Consider the following 23,744-nt stretch of genomic DNA (forward strand, 5'->3'; position numbering starts at 1 on the left):
TGTCAAGTTAGATTTATTCTCCTTGTGCCATGTGGAATTCGATTAAGTGCAATTGGCACTTAGTGCCTCTGGGACAAATCTCAAGACATGCAAAAGCATTGCAGTTTTACTACAGAAATGGCTTTCTTTTCCAAGTTAGTAATTCATATGTTCTTCATCTCCTTTTTCTTATTTGTTGTTATTCAGAAAACACTTCATATGCATTTGAAAGTCACAGATCATAAGAAGAAAAAAAAAAAGGTTATGTTTATGATAATGCCCGCATTGGAAGTATACTCCAGAGAGAATTAACCAGGTTTTGTAAAAATCCAATTTTCACACTGGAAATAAGTAGTACAACAAGCATCATGGCAATTCACATTGTTAAGTCTTTTAATCTCAAAGAATGTTGCGATTCCATCAGATTATTCCTGTCTATTAATGGACTTTACTGGATCACTGAGCCATTTCTATCTAGGTGACTACGCATGTAATGAATATACAGTATTATATGTATTATATTATATGTATGTACAATCAATCACTGAGGGAGGTACTGAGCTGGAGTTTTTTTATGGTGTAAACAAAATAAAAGTCAGTGGCTCTTGAGGAAGGTGATCCGCACTCCACTGGAACATCAGGTGGTCAATAACACTCATTTTGACGCACACTATTAATAATCCAGCTCAGTGTATTTTTCAGTAATCCTCAATGTCGTTTTCAGTAATAGACTGCCTTTATACATTTTGCTGGCAGCTCGTCATTCCTGATATGTTATTTAGTTAGCCCTGCTCTTAAATATAAAGATCTTAGATATTACAGATAAATTACATTTTATAGATCATCAGACCCCCCCCCCCCCCCTAAAAACAGCAATATAGGTACATTTATGTTATACCAACTTCCCATAGAAAAAAATACAAACATGTGACAGAACTACATCTGCTTCTGGTTCATTCATGCCTTCTGAGTTTAAAAATTAAGAGATTTATGCAGGCCATGCACTAGCCGAAAGATCGTTCGAAAATCTGTCATTTGGTCTGATCATTCATTTTTCGTCCAGTTAATGGGCACATATAGAAAATCATTTTTAACTTTTCAGAGCCGAAAAATCGAAGGAACAGTTTTGAAAATCCGCCGACCGAACAATAAACGAACTATAAATTGAAAGGTTAATGTGTTTCTCGGTCGACCTGTTTGCACTAGGCATATTTCACAAACTGAACGAAAAACTATTTCATTTATGTCCATTCAACGATTTATCGTTCGAAATTCGGTTATTACATGATGGCACGATCGTTTGCTCTCACGGCCGATTTTCGTTTTTCGAAAATGAGTTTGCCCGATATTTCAGCTAGTGTATGGCCAGCATTAGAAAAGGTGGAGAACCAATGATGCTTTATATATATGTTTTTTTTTTACGGTTTCAAAAAATGTAAGCCCTAATCAGAAATTGCGGATTTACAGAAATGATCCAATTGCCTTCACGTATCATAGAAAATAAGTGGTATTTGGCAAGCCATACCTCTTGCAGATTTGATTGACATCACAAAAAAAGATTTTATATATATATATATATATATATATATATATAAATAAATAGTATCTCACAAAAGTGAGTACACCCCTCACATTTTTGTAAATATTTTATTATATCTTTTCATGTGACAACACTGAAGATATGACTCTTTGCTACAATGTAAAGTAGTGAGTGTACAGCTTGTATAACAGTGTAAATTTGCTCTCCCCTCAAAATAACTCAACACACAGCCATTAATTTCTAAACCGCTGGCAACAAAAGTGAGTACACCCCTAAGTGAAAATGTCCAAATTAACCATTTTCCCTCCCCGGTGTCATGTAACTTGTTAGTGTTACAATATCTCAGGTGTGAATGGGGAGCAGGTGTGTTAAATTTGGTGTTATCGCTCTCTCATACTGGTCACTGGAAGTTCAACATGGCACCTCATGGCAAAGAACTCTCTAAGGATCTGAAAAAAATAATTGTTGCTCTACTTAAGGAGGGCCTAGGCTATAAGAAGATTGCCAGGACCCTGAAACTGAGCTGCAGCACGGTGGCCAAGACAGGTTCCACTCAGAACAGGCCTCGCCATGGTCGACCAAAGAAGTTGAGTGCACATGCTAAGCGTCATATCCAGAGGTTGTCTTTGGGAAATAGAAGTATGAGTGCTGCCAGCATTGCTGCAGAGGTTGAAGGGGTGGGAGGTCAGCCTGTCAGTGCTCAGACCATACGACGCACACTGCATCAAATTGGTCTGCATGGCTGTCGTCCCAGAAGGAAGCCTCTTCTAAAGATGATGCACAAGAAAGCCCGAAAACAGTTTGCTGAAGACAAGCAGACTAAGAACATGGATTACTGGAACCATGTACTGTGGTCTGATGAGACCAAGATAAATGTATTTGGTTGTGTGTGTGTGGCGACAACCAGGTAAGGAGTACAAAGAGAAGTGTGTCTTGCCTACAGTCAAGCATGGGGGTGGGAGTGTCATGGTCTGGGGCTGTATGAGTGTTACCGGCACTGGGGAGCTACAGTTCATTGAGGAAACCATGAATGCCAACATGTACTGTGACATACTGAAGCAGAGCATGATCCCCTCCCTTCGGAGACTGGACCGCAGGTCAGTATTCCAACATGATAACGACCTCAAACACACCTCCAAGACGACCATTGCCTTGCTAATAAAGCTGAGGGTAAAGGTGATGGACTGGCCAAGCATGTCTCCAGACCTAAACCCTATTGAGCATCTGTGGGGCATCCTCAAACAGAAGGTGGAGGAGCGCAAGGTCTCAAACATCCACCAGCTCCGCAATGTCATCATGGGGGTGTGGAAGAGGACTCCAGTGGCAACCTGTGAAGCTATGGAGAACTCCATGCTCAAGAGGGTTAAGGCAGTGCTGGAAAATAATGGTGGCCACACAAAATATTGACACTTTGGGCCCAATTTGGACATTTCCATTTAGGGGTGTACTCACTTTGGTTGCCAGCGGTTTAGACATTAATAGCTGTGTGGAAAAAGTAGATTGGATGGTGGCACTCCAAAATAATCACTTTTATTCACGTATAAAAAACAAAAGATGAATGTACAGCAACGAAGATGATAACAGGAACAGCTAACACATTTCGCACCAAAACTGGTGCTTAATCATAAGCTATGGTTAAGCACCAGTTTTGGTGCAAAACGCGTTAGCTGTTCCTGTTATCTTTGTTGCCGTACATTCATCTTTTGTTTTTTATACTTGAATAAAAGTGAATATTTCGGAGTGCCGGCATCAAATCTTCTTTTTCCACATGCCTCTTTTGCAATCAGGATGTGCCCCCGATACATCCTTCTGAGGTTTGAACTTTAACTATGCTTCTTTTATCCTGGATCAGTGCATTACCTCATTAATAGCTGTATGTTGAGTTATTTTGAGGGGACAGCAGATTTACACTGCTATACAAGCTGTACACTCACTACTTTACATTGTAGCAAAGTGTAATTTCTTTAATGTTGTCACAGGAAAAGGTATAATTAAATATTTACAAAAATGTGAGGGGTGTACTCACTTTTGTGAGATACTGTATATACAGTATATTATATATTATATATATATATATATATATATATATATAAAGAGCGATAGAGAAAAAAGAGAGCGAAAGAGTTAGAAAGAAAGAGCGAGAGAGAACATTGGAAACTGCGCTACAGTACTCGATGCCAAACAACAATGGACTCTGCCAGCCATGTTCCCAATCTCCTAAACCTATTACATTTGTGCTGCCCACAACAGGTAACATCCACTTTCCTTACCCCTGGATTGAAGACACATATGATCAATCCTGGACTATTAATGAATTCCTAAAGCTACCCAATGTTGATGGCACACTGCTCCTACTTCCCCTGGACCAATTCATCCATTCTCTGTGTAGCACCCTCCTAGGTAGGTGCTAGAGAGAAAGTATAGTTTTGAGTCCTGTCTGCTTACCAGAAGGACTGCAGGTAAATCTATATTGTTCTCTGCCTACCAGAGAACAGGATCTGTTAGTGAGGTCTGCTCATTGTGCTCTGACAAATGAATGCAAATGCATTTGATACAGCCCTGGTGATTTGGCAGAGGAAAAGTGTCGTGGTGTATGCTGGGATACTGTATAAAAGCCAGTAGCACATGTGCTCGGGGTCTTTCGGCTGGTTAGGGGAGTTCCGGAGGGAGGGGCTGCAGCTTCCTCCTCTGTAGAGGTGCCATGCGGCCTTAGGTAGTCGACCTGAGGGCCTGGAGAGTGCTAGTGAGGAACTGAACCCAGAGGTCCAGTGAAGCTGACTGAAGGGGGAGACACTGGAGGATCTGATTCAGAAATACAGTGAGTACAGATCTGTGTCAAGGGGCCTGACCCGAGGGGGGCCACCCCATGCAGCTTGAAGAGTCAGTGGACAGGTGTCAGTAAAGGGGACGGTAGTGAGTGTCCCGAAGATAATGTAGATTCACCAAGTCTATTGCTGGAGAGAAAAGAGCAAGGAGACTTGTGGCAGTATAGATTAAGCAGTGCAGCTGCTTCCACAAGCAATCTGGTAAGGCCAAGTGAGAGTTGTCCTTATACATTGTGAATAGTTACAGTTGGAGTATCCCACTATTCCCTTCTCCCATCCAAGTTCCAAAATAAACACTAAAAACCATTACCCCTGGACTGTTTATTGTGTGACGAGCAATCGGGAGTAAGGAGGGGTGTGTGAACTGTTCCCTAAGTGACTGTGTGCTGGTAATCAGAGGAGGCCCGAAAAGTCATCATACAGCAAACACTATGGGGACAGTGCTACATCTGTATCCCCATATTCTTGCAGCGATGAAACCACCATAGACCCCCTCTTGACTGACATATGCCCACAATTGACTATCCCATCAATGGAAATTGACAAACTACTCTCACTCCATGCAGACAGGCATCATGAATGACAGAATGCACATAGAATACCCTGTAGCCAGGGACAACCTACTTTGTAACTTGGATCCATTTAAATACTGTATATAATCTCTGCTTGAGAGACTCCATCTTTGCGGACTTCGCATGGATAATGTAACTGATTGTACATTGCCACAACTACTGAACATTCACCCCCTTCTCTAGAACTTCTCACTGCATCTATGTTAACCCATTCCATAACTTCTTCTTCACTTTCTCCCCTACCCTCTTCTCTCTTATCTTCAGTGAGTTTCATATATCACTAATTCCTGCTTCTTCCTTCCCCTAAATGTTTCATTGTGTGTATTTGAAAAAATTTAGACAGCATATTAATTTAAGCATAACATGTTTGCCAGATTCTTTCCGTTACAATTATTTCTAGCTTGTGTCAAAGTGATATGAAGCAATTTGTAACTCTTTTTATATGCTATATCCAATAAAAACATATTCAGCCAAAAAAAGTCATGCCCCAATCTGAAGATTATGGATGGGCTAAATGACCCCCTGTTCAGTTTGCTCCAGAATTTTGGAACATCGCGAAAGTTTGAAACAGAATGCCAAACCCTATTGAAGTCTATGGGGCCCAAACTGGAAAAATCAAAAGTGCCAATTTTGAAGGCTTATATGAAAGTAATTGGGCATACAATGGTTATGGGGGTCTGGGTACTGCCCTGGGGGACATGTATCAATGAAAATAAAGTTTGTTAAAAATCTCATTTTTAAATAAGCAGTGATTTACTGATGCTTAAAGTGAAAGAAACAAAATGAGAAATAACAAAAAAAAAACCTGGAAAATTCCTCTCAATATAGTGCCGGGAGGGGCTTAGTCTACCTGTAAAGTGGCACATCTGTACTGTGTATAGCAGCTGCTTCAGAAATAATTGTATTTATAAAGCCAAAAAAAATTACATTTTCCCTGCAAGCTTTCTTTATTTTGTAAACAACAGCTTGGGGAGACAGTCTGTATGATGAGGCCACAATGTAGTGCACTGGGAACAAGATTAGAGATTTTTTGGATAAATTCTGGTGTCTCTTCCGCAGACTTTGGATAGAAGTAACAGGTGTGGAAAAATTGGTCTTTGTGTGTCAAAGGTGCCTTCACACTGTAACTCTATAGAGGTACTCTTCATGAAAGCAAGGATTGTATTTCTGTCAAAAAATTGATCTTTGGGTGTCTGTGGCGCCTTCACACCGTATCCCTATAGAGATACTCTTGATGAAAGCCTTGCTGTCAAAGATTGAAATGATATGTCAAACAGGTGCGGGAAAATTGGTCTTTGGGTGTTAATTGTGCCCATGAAACCTACACCAAACATTTCTTCCAGATGAAATCAACACCCACAACACTAGGCTGTCTTGAAGTCCTGCAGAGATCCCACATCCCAAAAACACTTAATCAGTGACATCGGCATCAGGGGCTTCATAGCTGCTGGTAATCCAGGACTAATTTATTTTGATAAACGTCAGATGGTTCACAGAGTCTGTGGACAGATGCCTTCTATTATTAGTAACAAAACCTCCAGCAGCTATGAATGCCCATTCGGAAAGCACGCTTGATGCAGGGCAGCCCAGCAGCTCAATTGCATACAGTTCTGACCAGTGGTCTATTCTCATGACCCAGTAACCCAGTGGATTGTCAACTGGAAAGCTCTCCATCTGTGTTTTTGCCCCTAGATAATGATCCACCATATGATGCAGATGATTGGGATGTGGAAGCTGAGAGTTCTGGACAGCGAGGACTAAAAAAAATAGTGAAATGCATCACTTAGGCGGCCCCCTTCTCCACCTCTCCTCTCTTGACCAACAGAAGCCTCAAAACTACGTTTTCCACAACACTATAACCTACCAGAGTCAGGAAAAGCATTAGATAAACTCCTTTTTAAAGTGTCCTCAAGAGATTTTGTCTTCTACATGCTCTGTGGAAAGGGGATGAGTTCTGAGATTTTCCCTTGTAACGGTGCTCAAGGAGGGTTGCCAGCCAATAGTGATCCTTCTCCTTGTATTCTTGGATCCTTTCGCAGGCTTTGAAGCATGAGGGAGGGAGTTTGCGGAGACATGAGAAGCAGTCTCTGATACTGCCTCTCCTAGCCACTTTCTACTCCCAAGGGTTCTGGGAATGGAAAACCATCTGTTGAGGGTTAACGTATGTCTTCCTCTGCTTCAATGCCTCCAAAACTGCCAGAATCCCACTCCTCCCTCTTCTCTTGTGTGTTCTGTGGTGTAGGAAGAATGGTGTCTGCATAAAGCGGGCCTTGAGAGGAAAGGAAGTCCTTCTCTTACTCCCGCTGCTCTGCCTAGAGTGCCCTGTCTATAATGCCATGCAGAGTCTGCTCCAGCAGGAACACAACAGGGATTTTGTCACTCATGCATGCATTGTCATGGCTCACCATCCTTTTGGCCTCCTCGAATGGTGACAGTACAGTGCATGCATCCTTTATCAGCAGCCATTGGCATAGGGAAAAAAAAGCTGAGCCGGCCTAAGGCTGTAGTTGTGCCATACTCACACATGTACTCACTGACAACCATCTGCTGCACGTGCAGGTGCTGCAGCATTGCCAAAGTTGAGTTCCACCTGGTGGGCATGTCACAAATCAGGTGGTTTACGGGCAGGTAGAATTCCTGCTGAATTTCAGCCAATCAAGACTGAAATGGCTACAGACTCTTCTTGCCTGCTTTAGCAGATTTTCCAACCCTGGGTACCTATTTTGGAAACGCTGCACCACCAAATTAAAGACATGTGCCACGTATGGCACATTTGTCCACTTTCCCTGTCTAAGGGCGGAGAGGAGGTTTGTGTCATTATCGCACACCACCATTCCTGGCTCCAGCTGGCGTGGCGTGAACCACCTCAGGGCCGGCCGCTGCAGAGCTGCAAGAATCTCTGCTCTGGTGTGGTTCCTGTCCCCTAGACACACCAACTTAAGCACTGCATGGCACCTTTTAGCCTGACTCATTGAAAAGCCCCTTGAACGCTTAGGGGTGCTTGTGGCTCATAGGACAATTCAGCAGAGGAGGGCATGGAGGAGGAGGGGGTAGAGCTGACAAATCTCGCATCATCACCACTAACTGTATGGAGACATGGTGGCACAACAAGCTGCAGCACTGAGCCCTGTCCTGCATCTTTCTGAATTGCAAGCAGAGTTACTCAGTGTGCAGTGAACTAAATATAGTGTCCCTGACCATGCTTGCTGGTCTATGTGTCAGCAGTAACGTGGACTTTGCAGCTGACTGCCTTGCTCAACGATGCCACAAAATTGCCTTTCACATGATGGTACAGAGCTGGAATGGCCTTACGTAAAAAGAAATACTGACTGGGACCCTGCCATTGTGGTACAGCACATTCTGAAAATTCACAGAAGAGGGCAGAATCCACCAGATGTAAAGGCAGAAGTTGTAAAGCCAGCAGTTTTGACAAGCTTGCATTTAGACGCTTGGCATGTGGGTGGTAGTGACTGTATTTTTTTTCCGCTGTAGCAGACGGGTCACAGAAATTTGCTGGCTATAGTCTACAGTTGGTGGTGTGCTACTGGCAGATGTGCTGTGAGGACCTGGGACACTCTGTGCTATACCATCATCCCTGTCAGTGTAGGCTGCTGAGAGGTCATGAGGTATAGCAGGGGTAGACTGTGGTAAGGAGCAGGAGGAACAGAATTGCATCCCTTTTGTGTGGCTTTTAGGTTCTCTTGCCAACGGGCTAAGTGGTGGGAGGTTAAATGCCTTGCCAAGCATGTGGTACCCAAATGGCTACTGTTTTTGCCATGCTTGATATGCTTGAGACAAAGTTTGCAAATTGCAACAGTGCGATCGGCTGCACATGTGCTAAAAAAGGCCCAGCCAGCTGAGCTGTGGGAGGGGTGCTGGGAGATAACAGCTCCACAATATGATGGAATAGAGTGGCTGCTAGATACTCTTCCATGATGGCTGCCTCGTTGGGGTTGTGCCTCACTCTCACTTTCCTCCTCTGCTCTATCCGACACCCAAGTTGCATCAGTGACATCATCATCATCTCCTCCATCCTCATTACCATTGGAGACAACTTGGCAATACGCTGCGGCTGGGGGAACATGACTGCCAATTTGTGTACCAGTGTTCTCCCTTCTCTGTAGGCTCATGTTCCTACCTTCCTCAACCTCAGAACCAACATTTGAATCAAGTAATGGCTATGGATCATCAAGGAGCAAGTGGCTGACGCTGTGTCCAAATAACTCAGCTGACTCTTCAATGCCTGATGCTGGGGCTAAGGCAGGAATAGCTGTGGACAAGGAGGCAGATTTAGCCACTCTGGCAGCTGCAGTGGACTGCACACTAGTCCCTGCTTGAGTGACGGATGATGAGGATGGTTTAGCAAGCCAGTGCACTAACGCACAGAAATATTCTGCGTTAAACGTGCACTAACGCACAGAAATATACTGCATTAAACGTGCAGTAGCACACAGAAATATACTGCGCTAAATGGCACGTAACACACTGAAATATACTGCGTTCAATGTGCAATAACATACAGAAATGTACTGCATTAAACGTGCACTAACACACAGAAATATACTGCATTAAACGTGCAGTAACGCACAGAAATATACTGTGTTAAACGGCATGTAATGCACAGAAAAATAAACTGCATTAAATGTGCAATAACGCACAGAAATATACTGCATTAAGCGGCATGTAACGCACTGAGATATACTGCATTAAATGTGCACTAGATTCACACTAAACTGATATTCTACACTGACAATAGAATCAGAATAGCACACTAACTCTCTAGTAGCACTGAACAGAGCCCTGTTCTATCTATCTCCATGCCAATATCACACTACAAATGACCACTATTGAAAAAATACTTTTTTAGTGTGGGGGTGGGACTAAAAGCAATGAGCCATGATTGGATAGAGTCATCATTACTTTCTCCAATCATGGTTCTGACAGTGCTCTGTGCCCTGTCAAAATCTTTCATTGCTTTAGCCAATCAGGGCTTTCAATGCATTGGCGCAGTGCATTGTGGTCATTTGGCGGGCCAAACAAATTTTTGAACGCCTTGTTAATTTGGATGTTCATCGAACGTGTGAACAGCCAATGTTCGGCCCCGAACTCATGCTCGGGCCAAACCGTTTGTTGAACTCTACATCCGACTGGTGATAGTGCAGTGTGAGTGTAGTGGGACCGTTGATTTTTACTTTAGTGTCACATTAGTGTGAATCTAGTGATAGTACAGTGTGAGAGTAGTGTGGCTGTTCATTTTTCATTAAGAGTCATTTTATTTTGTAAAGGCAGGTTTCCTGCAGTATGATTCAGTGCAATAATACACGTTTATCACAGTATATTGCAGTACGTTATTGCAGGTTTACCGCAATTTATTTCAGTGCATTACTGCATGGGCTGAACCATTCGCCCATCCCTACTGAAGATACCCACATTGCCCTTCCCCAGTCTAATGACACTGAAATTATCCCTCTGCTGTCTCATGGAAGATGGATATAAAATGCAAAAATTACTATATTTATTTGACATGCTACTTTGTCTCCATTTTAAACTATGTATATTAATATATAATTTTTAAATAAATGATTTATGATTGGTCATTTAATTACAAAATGATAATATGGTGTATTGTCATTGTAATTGCCTGTGTTTCAGGGTAATATGAACTTTCAGTAAAACCCCTTCATCAAAAGTTTCACTGCATCCCGATTGCTAATACTTTGCAAATCTACTGCAAATCTTTGCTATTACATTTTGTGTTGCTTTTTAAATTATTCCAGTCACTCTGGTTTGATTTAATGCTATCATCTTTCCTTTACTACCTTGCTTTAAGATTGTTTTTTTTTTAAATTTATCATTCCTCTTTTTACTTACCAAAGCCTCCCGTTCAGATGGTAGCAGGCTGCGTGACCATTACTCATAAAAACAGCTTGTATTTGTGGTTTGTGCTTCGTATCTTCCATGACGATGAAGGTTAATTGGGCGGATTTTGAGCGGGCAATCAAGATACCAATATTTCCTGATGGATAACTGATTTATAGTTAAGGACAAGAGATGATTGTTGTAACTCAAGACATTCTAGATGAAAAACATGTTACTGAGCATATTAGGAGACCATAACATAAGATTAAGCTCCCAAAGAATTTCTGGTGAACCTGATGTAAAAGTCAAAAATACACTATATTACCAAAAGTATTGGAACGCCTACCTTTACACGCACATAAACTTTAATGGCATCCCAGTTGTAGTCCATAGGGTCTAATATTGAGTTGGCCCACCCTTTGCAGCTATAACTGCTTCAACTCTTCTGGGAAGGCTGTCCACAATATTTAGGAGTGTCTCTATGGGAATGTTTGATCATTCTTCCAGAAGCAGATTTGTAAAGTGAGGCACTGATGTTGGAGAGAAGGCCTGGCTCGTAGTTTGTGCTTTAATTCCTCCCAAAGTTGTTCAGAGTGAGGTCAGGACTCTGTGCACGCCAGTCAAGTTCCTCCACCCCAAACTTTTTCAGCCATGTCTTTATGGACCTTGCTCAGTCATGTTAGAATAGGAAGGGCCAACCCTAAACTGTTCTCACAAAGTTGGGAGCATTACATTTTCCAAAATGTCTTGGTATGCTTTAAGAGTTCCCTTCACTGGAACTAGGGGGCCAAGCCCAACCCCTGAAAACAATCCCACACCATAATCCCCTCTCCAGTGCAAAAAACAAGGTCCATAAAGACATGGACAAGCGAGTTTGGGGTGGAGGAAATTGACTGGCCTGCACAGAGTCCTGACCTCAATCCAATAGAACACCTTTGGGATGAATTAGAGCGCAGACTGCGAGCCAGGCCTTCTCTTCAACATCAGTGCCTGACCTCAAAAATGGGCTTCTGGAAAAATGGTCAAACATTCCCATAGACACATTTCTAAACCTTTTGGACAGCCTTCTCAGAAGCATTGAAGCAGTTATAGCTGCAAACGGTGGGCCAACTCAATACTTATTTTAGCAGATGCAAATAACTGAAAACATAGCCATGTGCGAGCGACCCCTAAAATGAATAAAAATGGTTTTAAAAATATTCATTCATTTTGTTGTAGTCAGGTACTTATGAAATCTTTAATTTGAATATTTCATATTTATCTTTTGCCAGCAAGCAGGTGGAACTAGGCTCCCATTCATGTATTAACCTGACTTGTATATTAAAAAAGAATAGCGCGCAAATGCAAAAGAAATAACTACCAAATCTGAAGACAATCCATAAATAAAAATGGGGGTTTGGTCCCACCATATGGCCATATCGTGCTCAAGCCCACTACTGCGTCAAAGTATCCCATTATCAGTGGGTCCTACACTATCCATGAAAAAGAGATGAATCCAGCCTAACCCTTGGAGATAATACTCCTTGCTGGGAAGGATGTGCAAATGCACTACAGGGGACTCCTCCTATATCCACTTGATGGTGGACACTGATTGAGTACAGGTGTGTGTGGGGGGGTGGGGAGGGTTGCTCAACCTCGATAGTCTGGTCAGACCGAATACATAATAAACAGGCAAAAAATTTGGGGGACACTACAGGGGACTCCTCCTATAGCCACCATCAAGTGGATATGTATTCGGTCTGACCAGACTATCGAGGTTGAGCAACCCTCCCCACCCCCCCACACACACCTGTACTCAATCAGTGTCCACCATCAAGTGGATATAGGAGGAGTCCCCTGTAGTGCATTTGCACATCCTTCCCAGCAAGGAGTATTATCTCCAAGGGTTAGGCTGGATTCATCTCTTTTTCATGGATAGTGTAGGACCCACTGATAATGGGGTACTTTGACGCAGTAGTGGGCTTGAGCACGATATGGCCATATGGTGGGACCAAACCCCCATTTTTATTTATGGATTGTCTTCAGATTTGGTAGTTATTTCTTTTGCATTTGCGCGCTATTCTTTTTTAATATACATGTCTTTTGGTTCATAGCTGCAGCAGCTTTAGAAATACATGGGTATGCTCCCCCAAATTTTTTGCCTGTTTATTAACCTGACTTATCTGAACTACTTTCCTGGAAAAGACGGTTTTTGCAGAGGTCATTAGCTAAAGCTGAAACTGCATGGGCACAGCCCAGAATGAGTCAGAAGAATGATTCAGCCCCTACCGTCCTCTTTCTCTCCACACTGTGCAACTCCATACACACTATCAATCAGCAAGAAACAACCTGAAAACAAACAGCTTCTGCTGTGCTCTCTTTAGAAAAAAAACATAATAGATTAACATGTGACCTCCTTTAAAACACCTAATACTGTCACCTGCTAAGTGGCAACTCTCATTACGGCTGGCCATACATTATACAATTTTCTTACAATTTTCTGTACATATTTCTTTAGATTTACCTTCAACTATGTAGTACAAAGGCCTGCCTAATTGAATACTATTGAAAGTGTTGTTTAGTTTTGACCTCATATTATGCGGTTTTTGGTAAATCTAACAGAAAATTGTACAAGAAAATTGAGCATGCATGGTCAGCCTTAGAAAGAGATTTTGATTACCCAGGGAATAGATTGGTGGAGGTTACAAGAGAGCCGGTCATTTTTCCCGAATAGGAAGAATGACAGTGGAAGTCTCTTTAATTTTCCACAAGAAACAACTTGCTAATTTGAAAAATAACCACTTCTGGACCGGGCCTTTTTCTGACACTTGTTGTTTAAAATAATTTTGTTTTTTGCTAGAAAATTACTTAGAACCCCCAAACATTATATATATAAAGAGTATATATCTGGACACAAATTTGTCAAGCAGGATATCTCTGCGCTTGTTGGAGGAGTCAGTTCGTTAACTGCTAAAATATACAGACTGCTGCTACTTCACCAAATAACGATACATATTGGAAAAACATAAATAAAAAGAATAGTAGCGCAAAAAGTCACTCAGATATGACTCTTGGGATGCATAAAACAATACAAACATGAATATAGGGGTGTTACTAAAACACTCTAATAAGGGTAAAAAAAGTCCTTTAAAAGTCCATAGACCGTCCAGGAATGAGTGATGTTACTACTGGATCACCTTTTCAACCACCACCAAGTGTCACACCGAGGGGTCAGTAGAAGTGGCAACTCACCAAATAAAGTGACTCAGGTGTTCTCACACAAGAGCACAATGGGCAGGTATCAAAAATACTGATGATAGGTGTAAACAAACGACCTGGATGTATCACCGCTGTTGCACACACTTAATCAGACCTCCTTTCCACAGACTCCACTCGGCATAATGATCACATGCAAGGCAAAATAACTCCAATAGTGAAGTACTGTAAAACTCAGCTTTATTAAAAAGTAAATTGCACTCACATAAGTAAGAAAAGGCAGGCTCTATGTAGTAACAAAAAGCGGCCAGGAAAGGATCCTCACTCGTGTAGTCCCCTGGGTTGACTCCACGCCAACCCCGATACTTCCGGGTGGGTCCTCTACCATACCACGTGATGTTGGATGCGTCGTCTGGTCACGCCCCGACGCGTTTCGTCATTTCCGACTTCAACTGGGGGCGTGACCAGACGTCGCCATCCACCATCTAAATACCTCCGCTGGAACGCACCGCGACCAATCGGCACAGCTGTAAGCCGGCCAGAAGACAACCAGCGCTTCCGACGGCGGAAGTAAACAAGCACATCCAAATTACGTATTTTCTCTGCATAGGGATAGTGGCCGTGACACTGCTAGAAAATTGAGCAGCGCTGGAAGTGCCCAACCTGACACTCAACGGACACACAGATGCTCATATAAAAATCAAGCTAAATAGTAACAATTACCATATTTGAAGCATCAATTTAAGGGTCTACCCTGTGCCGATATTCAGTCTGCAGAGCGTTACCAAACGCATAAGCCCCATAATACAATATCAACAATTGAGCACAAAATGACATTATAAATCATAAATAACATGTGAAAAAAACGGATCAGTATATATATATATATATATATATGGAATACCCCATATCTAATAAAACACATATATACAGAAACAACACACGTATGTTAAAATACTACAAAATCACACCCATATAAATTGTAGTAGAACTGTAGTAAAAAATTCCATTCAAAAAGGGAATAAAAAATATTAATAATAATACCCTTATTAGAGTGTTTTAGTAACAGCCCTATATTTATGGTTGTATTGTTTTATGCATCCCAAGAGTCATATCTGAGTGACTTTTTGCGCTACTATTCTTTTTATTTAATTATATATATATATATATATATATACACAGTATATATATATATATATATATTTTTTTTTTTAGGAGAGACCCTAGAGAATGAAATGGAGATTGTTTCAATATTTTTTTATCACACCGTATTTGTGTAGCTGTGTTTTTGGAAAAATCCAGAGCTGCATCATTCATTCACAGAGATATGTGAATGAATAAACTATTTGAGATGGACTTCTAGCTCTAAATTGTATACAAGGGTGATTATTACCCTTACTCAGTCTATTGACACGTCCTCCAGCTCAGTAACTGAAAGGCCATACCTCAGTGCAGACATAGAACTGGAGGACAGGTCTGCAGGAGCCTGTGCATTGCATCTGTGAACCTTTGATAAAAAATAATAAATGCACATTTTTTACCTGCAAAAATATGTGCATTTATTAATATTTTTTTTAAAGGTGAACTTATCCTCTAAGTTATCATCTAGTTAAGAGGATGTAACATCTGTTTTCTGTAAGGAATATAACAGGACAGTGCTCAAATATCCAGAAGCCTAAAATCAGAGCTACTGGGGGGTTACACTAAATGCCAAAGTTCATTGATGCCAAGCAGGGCTTTTTTTCAGGTGGAACATGGGGGAACGCAGTGGCGGCACCTCCAGCACTGAATGCATAGCTCCCAACTGTCCCTCATTTTGAGGGACTGTCCCTGATTTGGAACAAGGTCTCTATGTCCCTCTTTCCTACTCATTTATCCCTCATTATGGTCTGATCTATATAGTCTTATAGAAAAAGAAACTTTTTATCTTTTAAAAAGTGTTTCCCAGTGCCAAAGCTTTTATCCAATGGCTGCCATTGTAAACACGGCATACCTCTGTTCTGTCAGTAATGAACACAGGGCTCCTGTGTTTCTCTTATTTAGGAACACAGGTCTCTCTGTTCATTCAGTGAGCCCATCCTCCACACAGTTAGAAAGCACCCCCTAGGGACACATTTAACCCTTTGATCGCCCCTGGTGTTAACCCCTTTCCTGCGAGTGTCATTAGTACAGTAACAGTGCATATTTTTAGCACTGATTACTGTAGTAATGTCATTGGTCCCCCCAAAAGTGCCAAAATGTCAGTTAGGTGTCCGACCTTTCCGCTGCAATGTCGCAATCCTGCTAAAAATCACTGATCGCTGCCATTACTAGTAAAAAAATATATAAATAAATAAAAATGACATACATTTTTTTCCTAGTTTGTAGACGTGATAACTTTTGTGTAAACCAATCAATATACTCTAATTGAGATTTTTTTTTTACCAAAAATATGTAGCAGAATACATATTGACCTAAAATGATGAAAAAAATAATATTTTTTTTAAATTTTTTTAATAGGGAATGTTTTATAGCAGAAAGTAAAAAATATAGTTGTTTTTCAGAATTTTCGCTCTCTTTTTGTTTATAGCGCAAAAAATAAAAATTGCAGAGGTGATCAAATATCACCAAAAGAAAGCTCTATTTATGGGAAAAAAAAAGGACATCAGTTTTATTTGGGTACAGCGTCGCACAACGGCGCAAGTGTCAGTTAAACTAACGTAGTGCCGTGTTGCAAAAAATGGCCTTGTCATTAAGGGGGTAAAACAGTGGCGGCCCGTGCTAAAAAAAAGAAAAAATAATGACAAAAAAGATTCATAAAGTTATAGAAAAAAAAATTGGTTTGACGGCCTATGTGGTGGCTAAAGGGGGGGGGGTGGGGTTTTCGACCTAGAAGAGGCGCCGATTGGCTGCCTTCTGGGGGCGTAACCTGGGCGCAGGAAAGAGAGCTTGGCCACCCCCACCTTCGTGATATCCTGGCTGTGATTGGTCCAGTCTCCAGCCTGGACCAATCATCATCCAGGACATCCGATCGCTGATGTCGCAATGGGGGCGGTGCCGCTGCGTGCGTCAGTCACTAACCATCACCGCCGCTCACCTTCCCGCCGGTTCCCGCCGCAGAAGAGGACAAGGGAGAAGCCGCTCACCTTCCCGCCGCCGCAGAAGAGGACGAAGGATCGAGGAGGGGAGAAGCCGCCGCCGATAGCCGAGCCGCCACCAGGTAAGTGCATTGGGTTGAAGGGAGCACGCACGCTGGTCTCTGCATTGATTGGGGGACAATGCTGTGGGCACTCTGCAATCATTGGGGTACAATGCTGTGGGCACTCTGCAATCATTGGGGTACAATGCTGTGGCACTCTGCAATCATTGGGGTACAATGCTGTGGGCACTCTGCAATCATTGGGGTACAATGCTGTGGCACTCTGCAATCATTGGGGTACAATGCTGTGGGCACTCTGCAATCATTGTGGTACAATGCTGTGGCACTCTGCTATCATTGGGGGACAATGCTGTGGCACTCTGCAATCATTGGGGTACAATGCTGTGGGCACTCTGCAATCATTGGGGTACAATGCTGTGGCACTCTGCAATCATTGGGGTACAATGCTGTGGGCACTCTGCAATCATTGGGGGACAATGCTGTGGGCACTCTGCAATCATTGGGGGACAATGCTGTGGCACTCTGCAATCATTGGGGGACAATGCTGTGGCACTCTGCAATCATTGGGGGACAATGCTGTGGCACTCTACAATCATTGGGGACAATGCTGTGGCGCTCTGCAGTGATTGGGGATAATGCTGTGGCGCTCTGCAGTGATTGGGGACAATGCTGTGGTGCTCTGCAGTGATTGGGAACAATGCTGTGGCGCTCTGCATTGAAAGGGGCTCGCGCGCTGAACTCTGCATTGATGGGGGCACGGAACAGTGTTCATTGCATTGAAGGGGGCACAGCACATTTGCATTGAAGGGGGCACGCACGCTGAACTCTGCATTGTGGGGGCACAGCACAGTGTTCATTGCATTGAAGGGGGCACAGAACAGTGTTTATTGCATTGAAGGGGGCACAGCACAGTGTTTATTGCATTGAAGGGGGCACAGCACATTGTTCATTGCATTGAAGGGGGCACAGCACAGTTGCATTGAAGGGGGCATGCACGCTGAACTCTGCATTGTGGGGGCACAGCACAGTGTTCATTGCATTGAAGGGGGCACAGTGTTTATTGTATTGAAGGGGGCACAGCACAGTGTTTATTGCATTGAAGGGGGCACAGCACAGTGTTTATTGCATTGAAGGGGGCATAGCACAGTGTTCATTGCATTGAAGGGGGCACAGCACAATATTCATTGCATTGAAGGGGGCACGCACGCTGATCTCTGCATTAAAGGGGGCACGCACGCTGGTCTCTGCATTGAAAGGGGGCATGTACGCTGGTCTCTGCATTGAAAGGGGGCATGTACGCTGGTCTCTGCATTGAAAGGGGGCATGTACGCTGGTCACTGCATTGAAAGGGGGCATATACCATCTCCTGTACCATATCTGTGCCATGCCTATACCATATCTGTGCCATGCCTATACCATCTCCTGTACCATCACCTGTGCCATGCCTGTACCATGACTTCAAAGTCACGCAATTTTTTACTGCGTTTTTGACACAAAGCAATACCTATTCCATTTTTCTTTTTGCGCCCCACCAAAAATTTTGAGCACCAGCCGCCACTGGGGTATAACCCTCTGGTCCAGAAGTGGTTAAGCATACTGTTGTGTGAATTCAAACAAAATAATATTTAAAAAAAGCATTTCTACCAACCAGGGACAGGCAAGGTTATCTCTGCAATGATTTAAAAGATAACATACATGTAAAATGATAAATTATTACTAGGCTAATGCTCTTTGAGTCACTTCTTAATGATAATTATACACAAGAGCACAGAAAACTACTATACTGTACTGCTGTGCTGTTTCCATTAGTGCCTCACAATATATCTTGGTAAGTGCAAGTGTGTGTGGGTGTGCACTAAATGAAATGGGCAGTCATATAGTAATTCACCTGAAAACAAACACGCTCAGGTCCCTAAGTGTCTCTATATCATTTTACAACAGTAACATCGGAGAGTACATTATGCTATATAAAGATTATCCTGCAACAAAATACGGCTGCCCATAAATACCAGATCACATATATTTTGTGTGTTTCTAGTCTTCATTTACATCTTTCCTGCCTGCTACAAAACTGAAAAGATACACGACACCTAACAGGAAATAGCCATTTTGTGCTACTGCTGTATATTAATTTATTTTTGAAATGCATATGTCTAAATACATGATTTTAATTACCATAAATTAGCTCCTATTATTCCTTGTGTAGCACCCTATTTTTATTAGTGTGAATAGATTAGGTACATTTAGTTAAGCTTCACTGTAGTTGGAGGAGCTAGGATTATTTGGGGTCATGTACAGTTCAGCTGGCAGGCTATGAGGGCTGAGCCTCTGTCGCCTCCCCCTGGCTTCTGGAAGCTTTCAGAAAGCTCCAGAACTTAGTGGGTGGAGGGATAGAGATACAAGCCTGAATATTTATGGGAGCTCTACCAATCCCGGGGTAGGAATGGCCCAAAAGGTGGAGAGTTGGCCCATATTTGCTCAGGAGCATGTGGAGAAAGAATCCAGGATCCAGAGGCCTGGAGGAGACCCTTGTGTTGGGGGGCTCTGACTCCAGGCAGAAGGTGCCAGAGAGAGAGAGAGAGAGAAAGAAAGAAAGAAAGAGAGAGACGGTGTGCTGAGAAAAGAGGAAGGAAGCAAAGAGGAACCCTCACCCCCAGCAAGTGGTACTTGAACAGCAGAAGGCCTGGGCAGAAGCCACCATCTATGCTGCAGGACATTAAGCGACTGAGTGAGTAACCTCTGCTAGCATGATTTTTAAAATTGCGCTGCAAAACACGATACTGCAATACCATGCGTTTGGCGTGCGTAAATGCATGCACAATTTTTAAATGCATAGGAGTGTCATTAGGAATGCACTCCTGTCCTCCATCATCCAAGCAGAGACTAGTGCACAGTCCACAGCAGCTCCCAGAGTGGTTTATACTACCTCCTTGACCACCATCAACACCCAAATCCCAATTTTTCCGCCACTGTTTGACCAGGGCATACCACTTTAATTTTTGACAGCAAGGCCAATTCTTGCTTTCATTACTTCTATAGCAGTGGTTCTCAACCGTCCTAATGCCGCGACCCTTTAATACAGTTCCTCATGTTGTGGTGACCCCCAACCATAAAATCATTTTCATTGCTACTTCATAACTGTAATTTTGCTACTGTTATGAATCATAATGTAAATATCTGATATGTATGATGTATTTTCAGTGTTACAAATTGATGGAGGGGCTGCAGGCATAGTACAGGAGATGCAGGGGCTGCGGGCATGGTGCAGGAGATGCAGAGGCTGCAGGCATGGTGCAGGAGATGCAGGGGCTGCGGGCATGGTGTAGGAGATTCAGGGGCTGTGGGCATGGTGCAGGAGATGCAGGGGCCGCGGGCATGGTGCAGGAGATGCAGGGGCTGCGGGCGTGGTATAGGAGATGCAGAGGCTGCGGGCATGGTGCAGGAGATGCTTTCCCAAATGGCGGCGGCGCATGCGCAGTGTACCTGTCGGTCTGGCCGTGGCCTTTTTTTTATTCAGTTGCCGGTGCCACGGTGCATTCCCTGCCTAAGACCATCGGAAATAATGTGTTTCCCGATGGTCTTAGGCGACCCCCAAAGGGGTCACGACTTACAGGTTGAGAAGCACTGCTCTATAGGGTTACAGTGTGAAGGCACCACCAACACTCAAAGCTTCATTTTTCTGCATCTGTTAATTATATCTGAAGTCTGCAAAAGAGCCAGAATTTATCAAAAAAGTTTCTAATCTTGTTCCTAGTGCAATAATTTGTGGCCTCATCGTACAGACTGGCACCCCAAGCCATTGTCATTATTGCTGCAGCAGGTTTTATTTATGGTACAGATGTGCCACTTTATGGACAGACTAAGGGGACCCCCCAAGGCACTATATTTAAAACGGAAGTAAACCCATCCATTTGATAGTTTCCAAAAACATGCCAGATATGCTAGCTGTCACATTGGTTGTGCTCTCAACCAAACTGTCAAACCAAAAAAAACGTATACGGAAGTCGAGCCGCGAATGAAATCGCTGTTCAAACCACACATGTGAGGTATCGCTGCGATCGCCAGAGCGTTAGCAATAATTAAAAAAAAAGAGCTACACTCCAACTCTAAACTGGTAACCATTAAAAAAATGTAAAGCGTCGCCTATTGAGATCTCTATTGACCGTAGTTTGTCGCCATCCCACGGGTGTGCGCAATTTTAAAACGTAACATGTTGGGTATCTATTTACTCGGCGTGACATCATCTTTCACAATATACAAAAAAAATGGGCTAACTTTACTGTTTAGTATTTTTTAAATGCAGTGAAATGTGATTTTTCAAACATTTTCCAAAAAAAATTGCATTTTAAAGACCGCTGTGCAAATACCGCGTGACAAAAAATATTGCAATGACTGACATTTTATTCTCCAGAGTCTTTGCTAAAAAAATATATATATATATATATATATATATATATATATATATATTTATATATAATGTTTGGGGGTTCTAAGTAGTTTTCTAGGAAAAAATACTGATTTTAACTTTTAAACAAAAAGTGTCCGAAATAGGGCTGGGGCTTAAGTGGTTAAATGGGGTTAGAAGGACATGTGGTAAGAATATGCCACGCTCCTTGAGGCTTCCATTCATTTTATATCTCTGTAATCTCCATTTTTTAACGTGTCAGAGATTCTGTACCCACTTTTGCTGCTCTGTCCAATTTGGCTATAATAATCATGTTATTTAATATTACATTTTACTCCATGACACATGCTATAAATTATTTTAAATGAAACAATACACACAATTAAGACAACCTGCACCAATTTTTAGAACTGCCCCATTCATGAATGGGAAGAAGTTTGTAGGTTTCATATAGTCAGTACAATCTGATAACACCATATAATTGCTGGATACAGAACTTGCCCAGATCCATCTGTAAAGAGAATGAGGAAACTTGACCCAGAGTTGTAGCATTCACTGACAATGTTCTCAGGCATCTGTTTAAAAGAAACAATGAATTACTGTCGTCAATAACCAAGATCATCACTTTATCTTTTATTTATATTGTGTCAACATATTCCATGTTCCAATCTAAAAAGCAATAGCAAATGATACATAAGACATGTTGAATTTTCATACGCTGTATTAAATCCTCAGGGGAAGAATATTCATATACTGAAATTCTTAGTAATAAAGGTTGTCTGCATTCTGCTGCCAAGAATGGACATGCCATATATCTTCACTTGTTGCCTCATTACACAGTAATACTTGCACAATTTATTGTCCTCTTTTTTCAGCACAAAGAGTACCAATAATAATGATGTTCACTATTATATAGGACATCTATAATTCCACCTCATAAGCAACTTGGAAAATCTAGAAAAAGGCTATCAGAAATGTTCTGATAATGTTTAGTTTACAATTGATTTATATGGTACAAATTAAGATGGACTACCCCTTACTGAAAAGCAGCATGTTAAAAAAAAGCACGTGTTTGTGTGTGTTTGGAGTGTGATGGTCGAAGGATTAGATCCTTTATTTACTCCTCTGATTTTTGCAGTGTAGGGGGTGACGTTATTCTTTTGCCTACATGACCCCAGGGAATGGTGAGTATTTCAAATCTCTGAAAAAGACACTGCAACACAAAGGTTTCCCCAGATCTTGGCAAAAGGGGAATGATGTCACCCTTGGCCAGATGCTGTGGTTTGAAGCTGGAAGGAAGCAGGCCCAGATCTAGTGGGGTGCTGGGGTGGGCTGTGCCTCCCTAGATTTTGGTCTTGGTATCAGACCCTATACTGAGGCGCTGAAGCCCAGCCCTACTACCACAGTGCACTTAGTCACAATGATAAAATTAATGTGCTTGCGCCCCCAGAGCAGACAGGCTAGATTCAGTCCTTAAGGGATGGTGAGTATACTATCTAATTCCCCATTACAGTTTTTATTTTTAATGTTTATGCTGCTTTTCAGCAAGGGGGAGGGGGGCCATGTAAAAATCAGACCTTGCCTTTTTGCTGAAGGGTCCCCTTTCAGTTTTTTATTAGATAATGCACACAATATAGGCAAAACGCATTTCTGTACATTGCTATTGGTTACATTATGATTATTTAACAATGATCTTAGGAATAATCAAAGTCTTTGAGAAAAGGCCTATTGAGAAAGTGCTCTATGCCTGCCTTTGGTTGTTTTTGGCTGAAGTCTAGAAATTGATATTTATATTGTACTTAAAAGGGGTTGATTTAGTAAAGACACATTTTTGTTTGGCAAAGTGAATTTTCTTTTTGCAAGATAATTTTTCCTTAGTTTAGTGAATTAGGTGAAGCCCTGCTGGCTTTCATTATTTAATTATAAGCAAGCAAAAACAATGAAAAAAAAAGACACTTCTTGCTTGGTATGGAGTATTAAATGGATATATACATAGAGCTGCTCACTACCCAAATCCTTCTCATACAAAAAAACATATATAACAAGAACCCATATATAACCAAGTGTCCATCAAATTAACAGCGCAGGCTCACATTGCCGGGAAGGCGCCTATAGACCTCCTCCCATGATTGCACTTCCTGCGCGCCCCCTGGGGCGCACATCGGACACAGCTGATCACAGATCAGGGTAAAGAGCCAATCACAGAGCTCTTTACCATGTGACCAGCTGT

The 23,744-nt window shown here is 42.2% G+C and overlaps 1 protein-coding gene across 1 annotated transcript in view; it reads right to left on the minus strand.

Annotated features, from left to right (window-relative positions):
* Window positions 1-23,744, minus strand: part of ERICH6B (glutamate rich 6B) — a 120,680-nt gene that overhangs the window by 54,637 nt on the left and 42,299 nt on the right. The window contains exons 6-7 of the mRNA XM_082245331.1: window positions 22,007-22,089; window positions 10,788-10,943 (exon numbers count right to left, since the gene is read on the minus strand). Of these exons, the coding sequence (XP_082101457.1) occupies window positions 10,788-10,943; window positions 22,007-22,089 (239 nt within the window). The remainder of the gene's footprint in view (window positions 1-10,787; window positions 10,944-22,006; window positions 22,090-23,744) is intronic.

This window comes from Pelophylax lessonae (assembly GCF_965119305.1).
Source record: "Pelophylax lessonae genome assembly, chromosome: 2".
Lineage (NCBI taxonomy): Eukaryota > Metazoa > Chordata > Amphibia > Anura > Ranidae > Pelophylax > Pelophylax lessonae.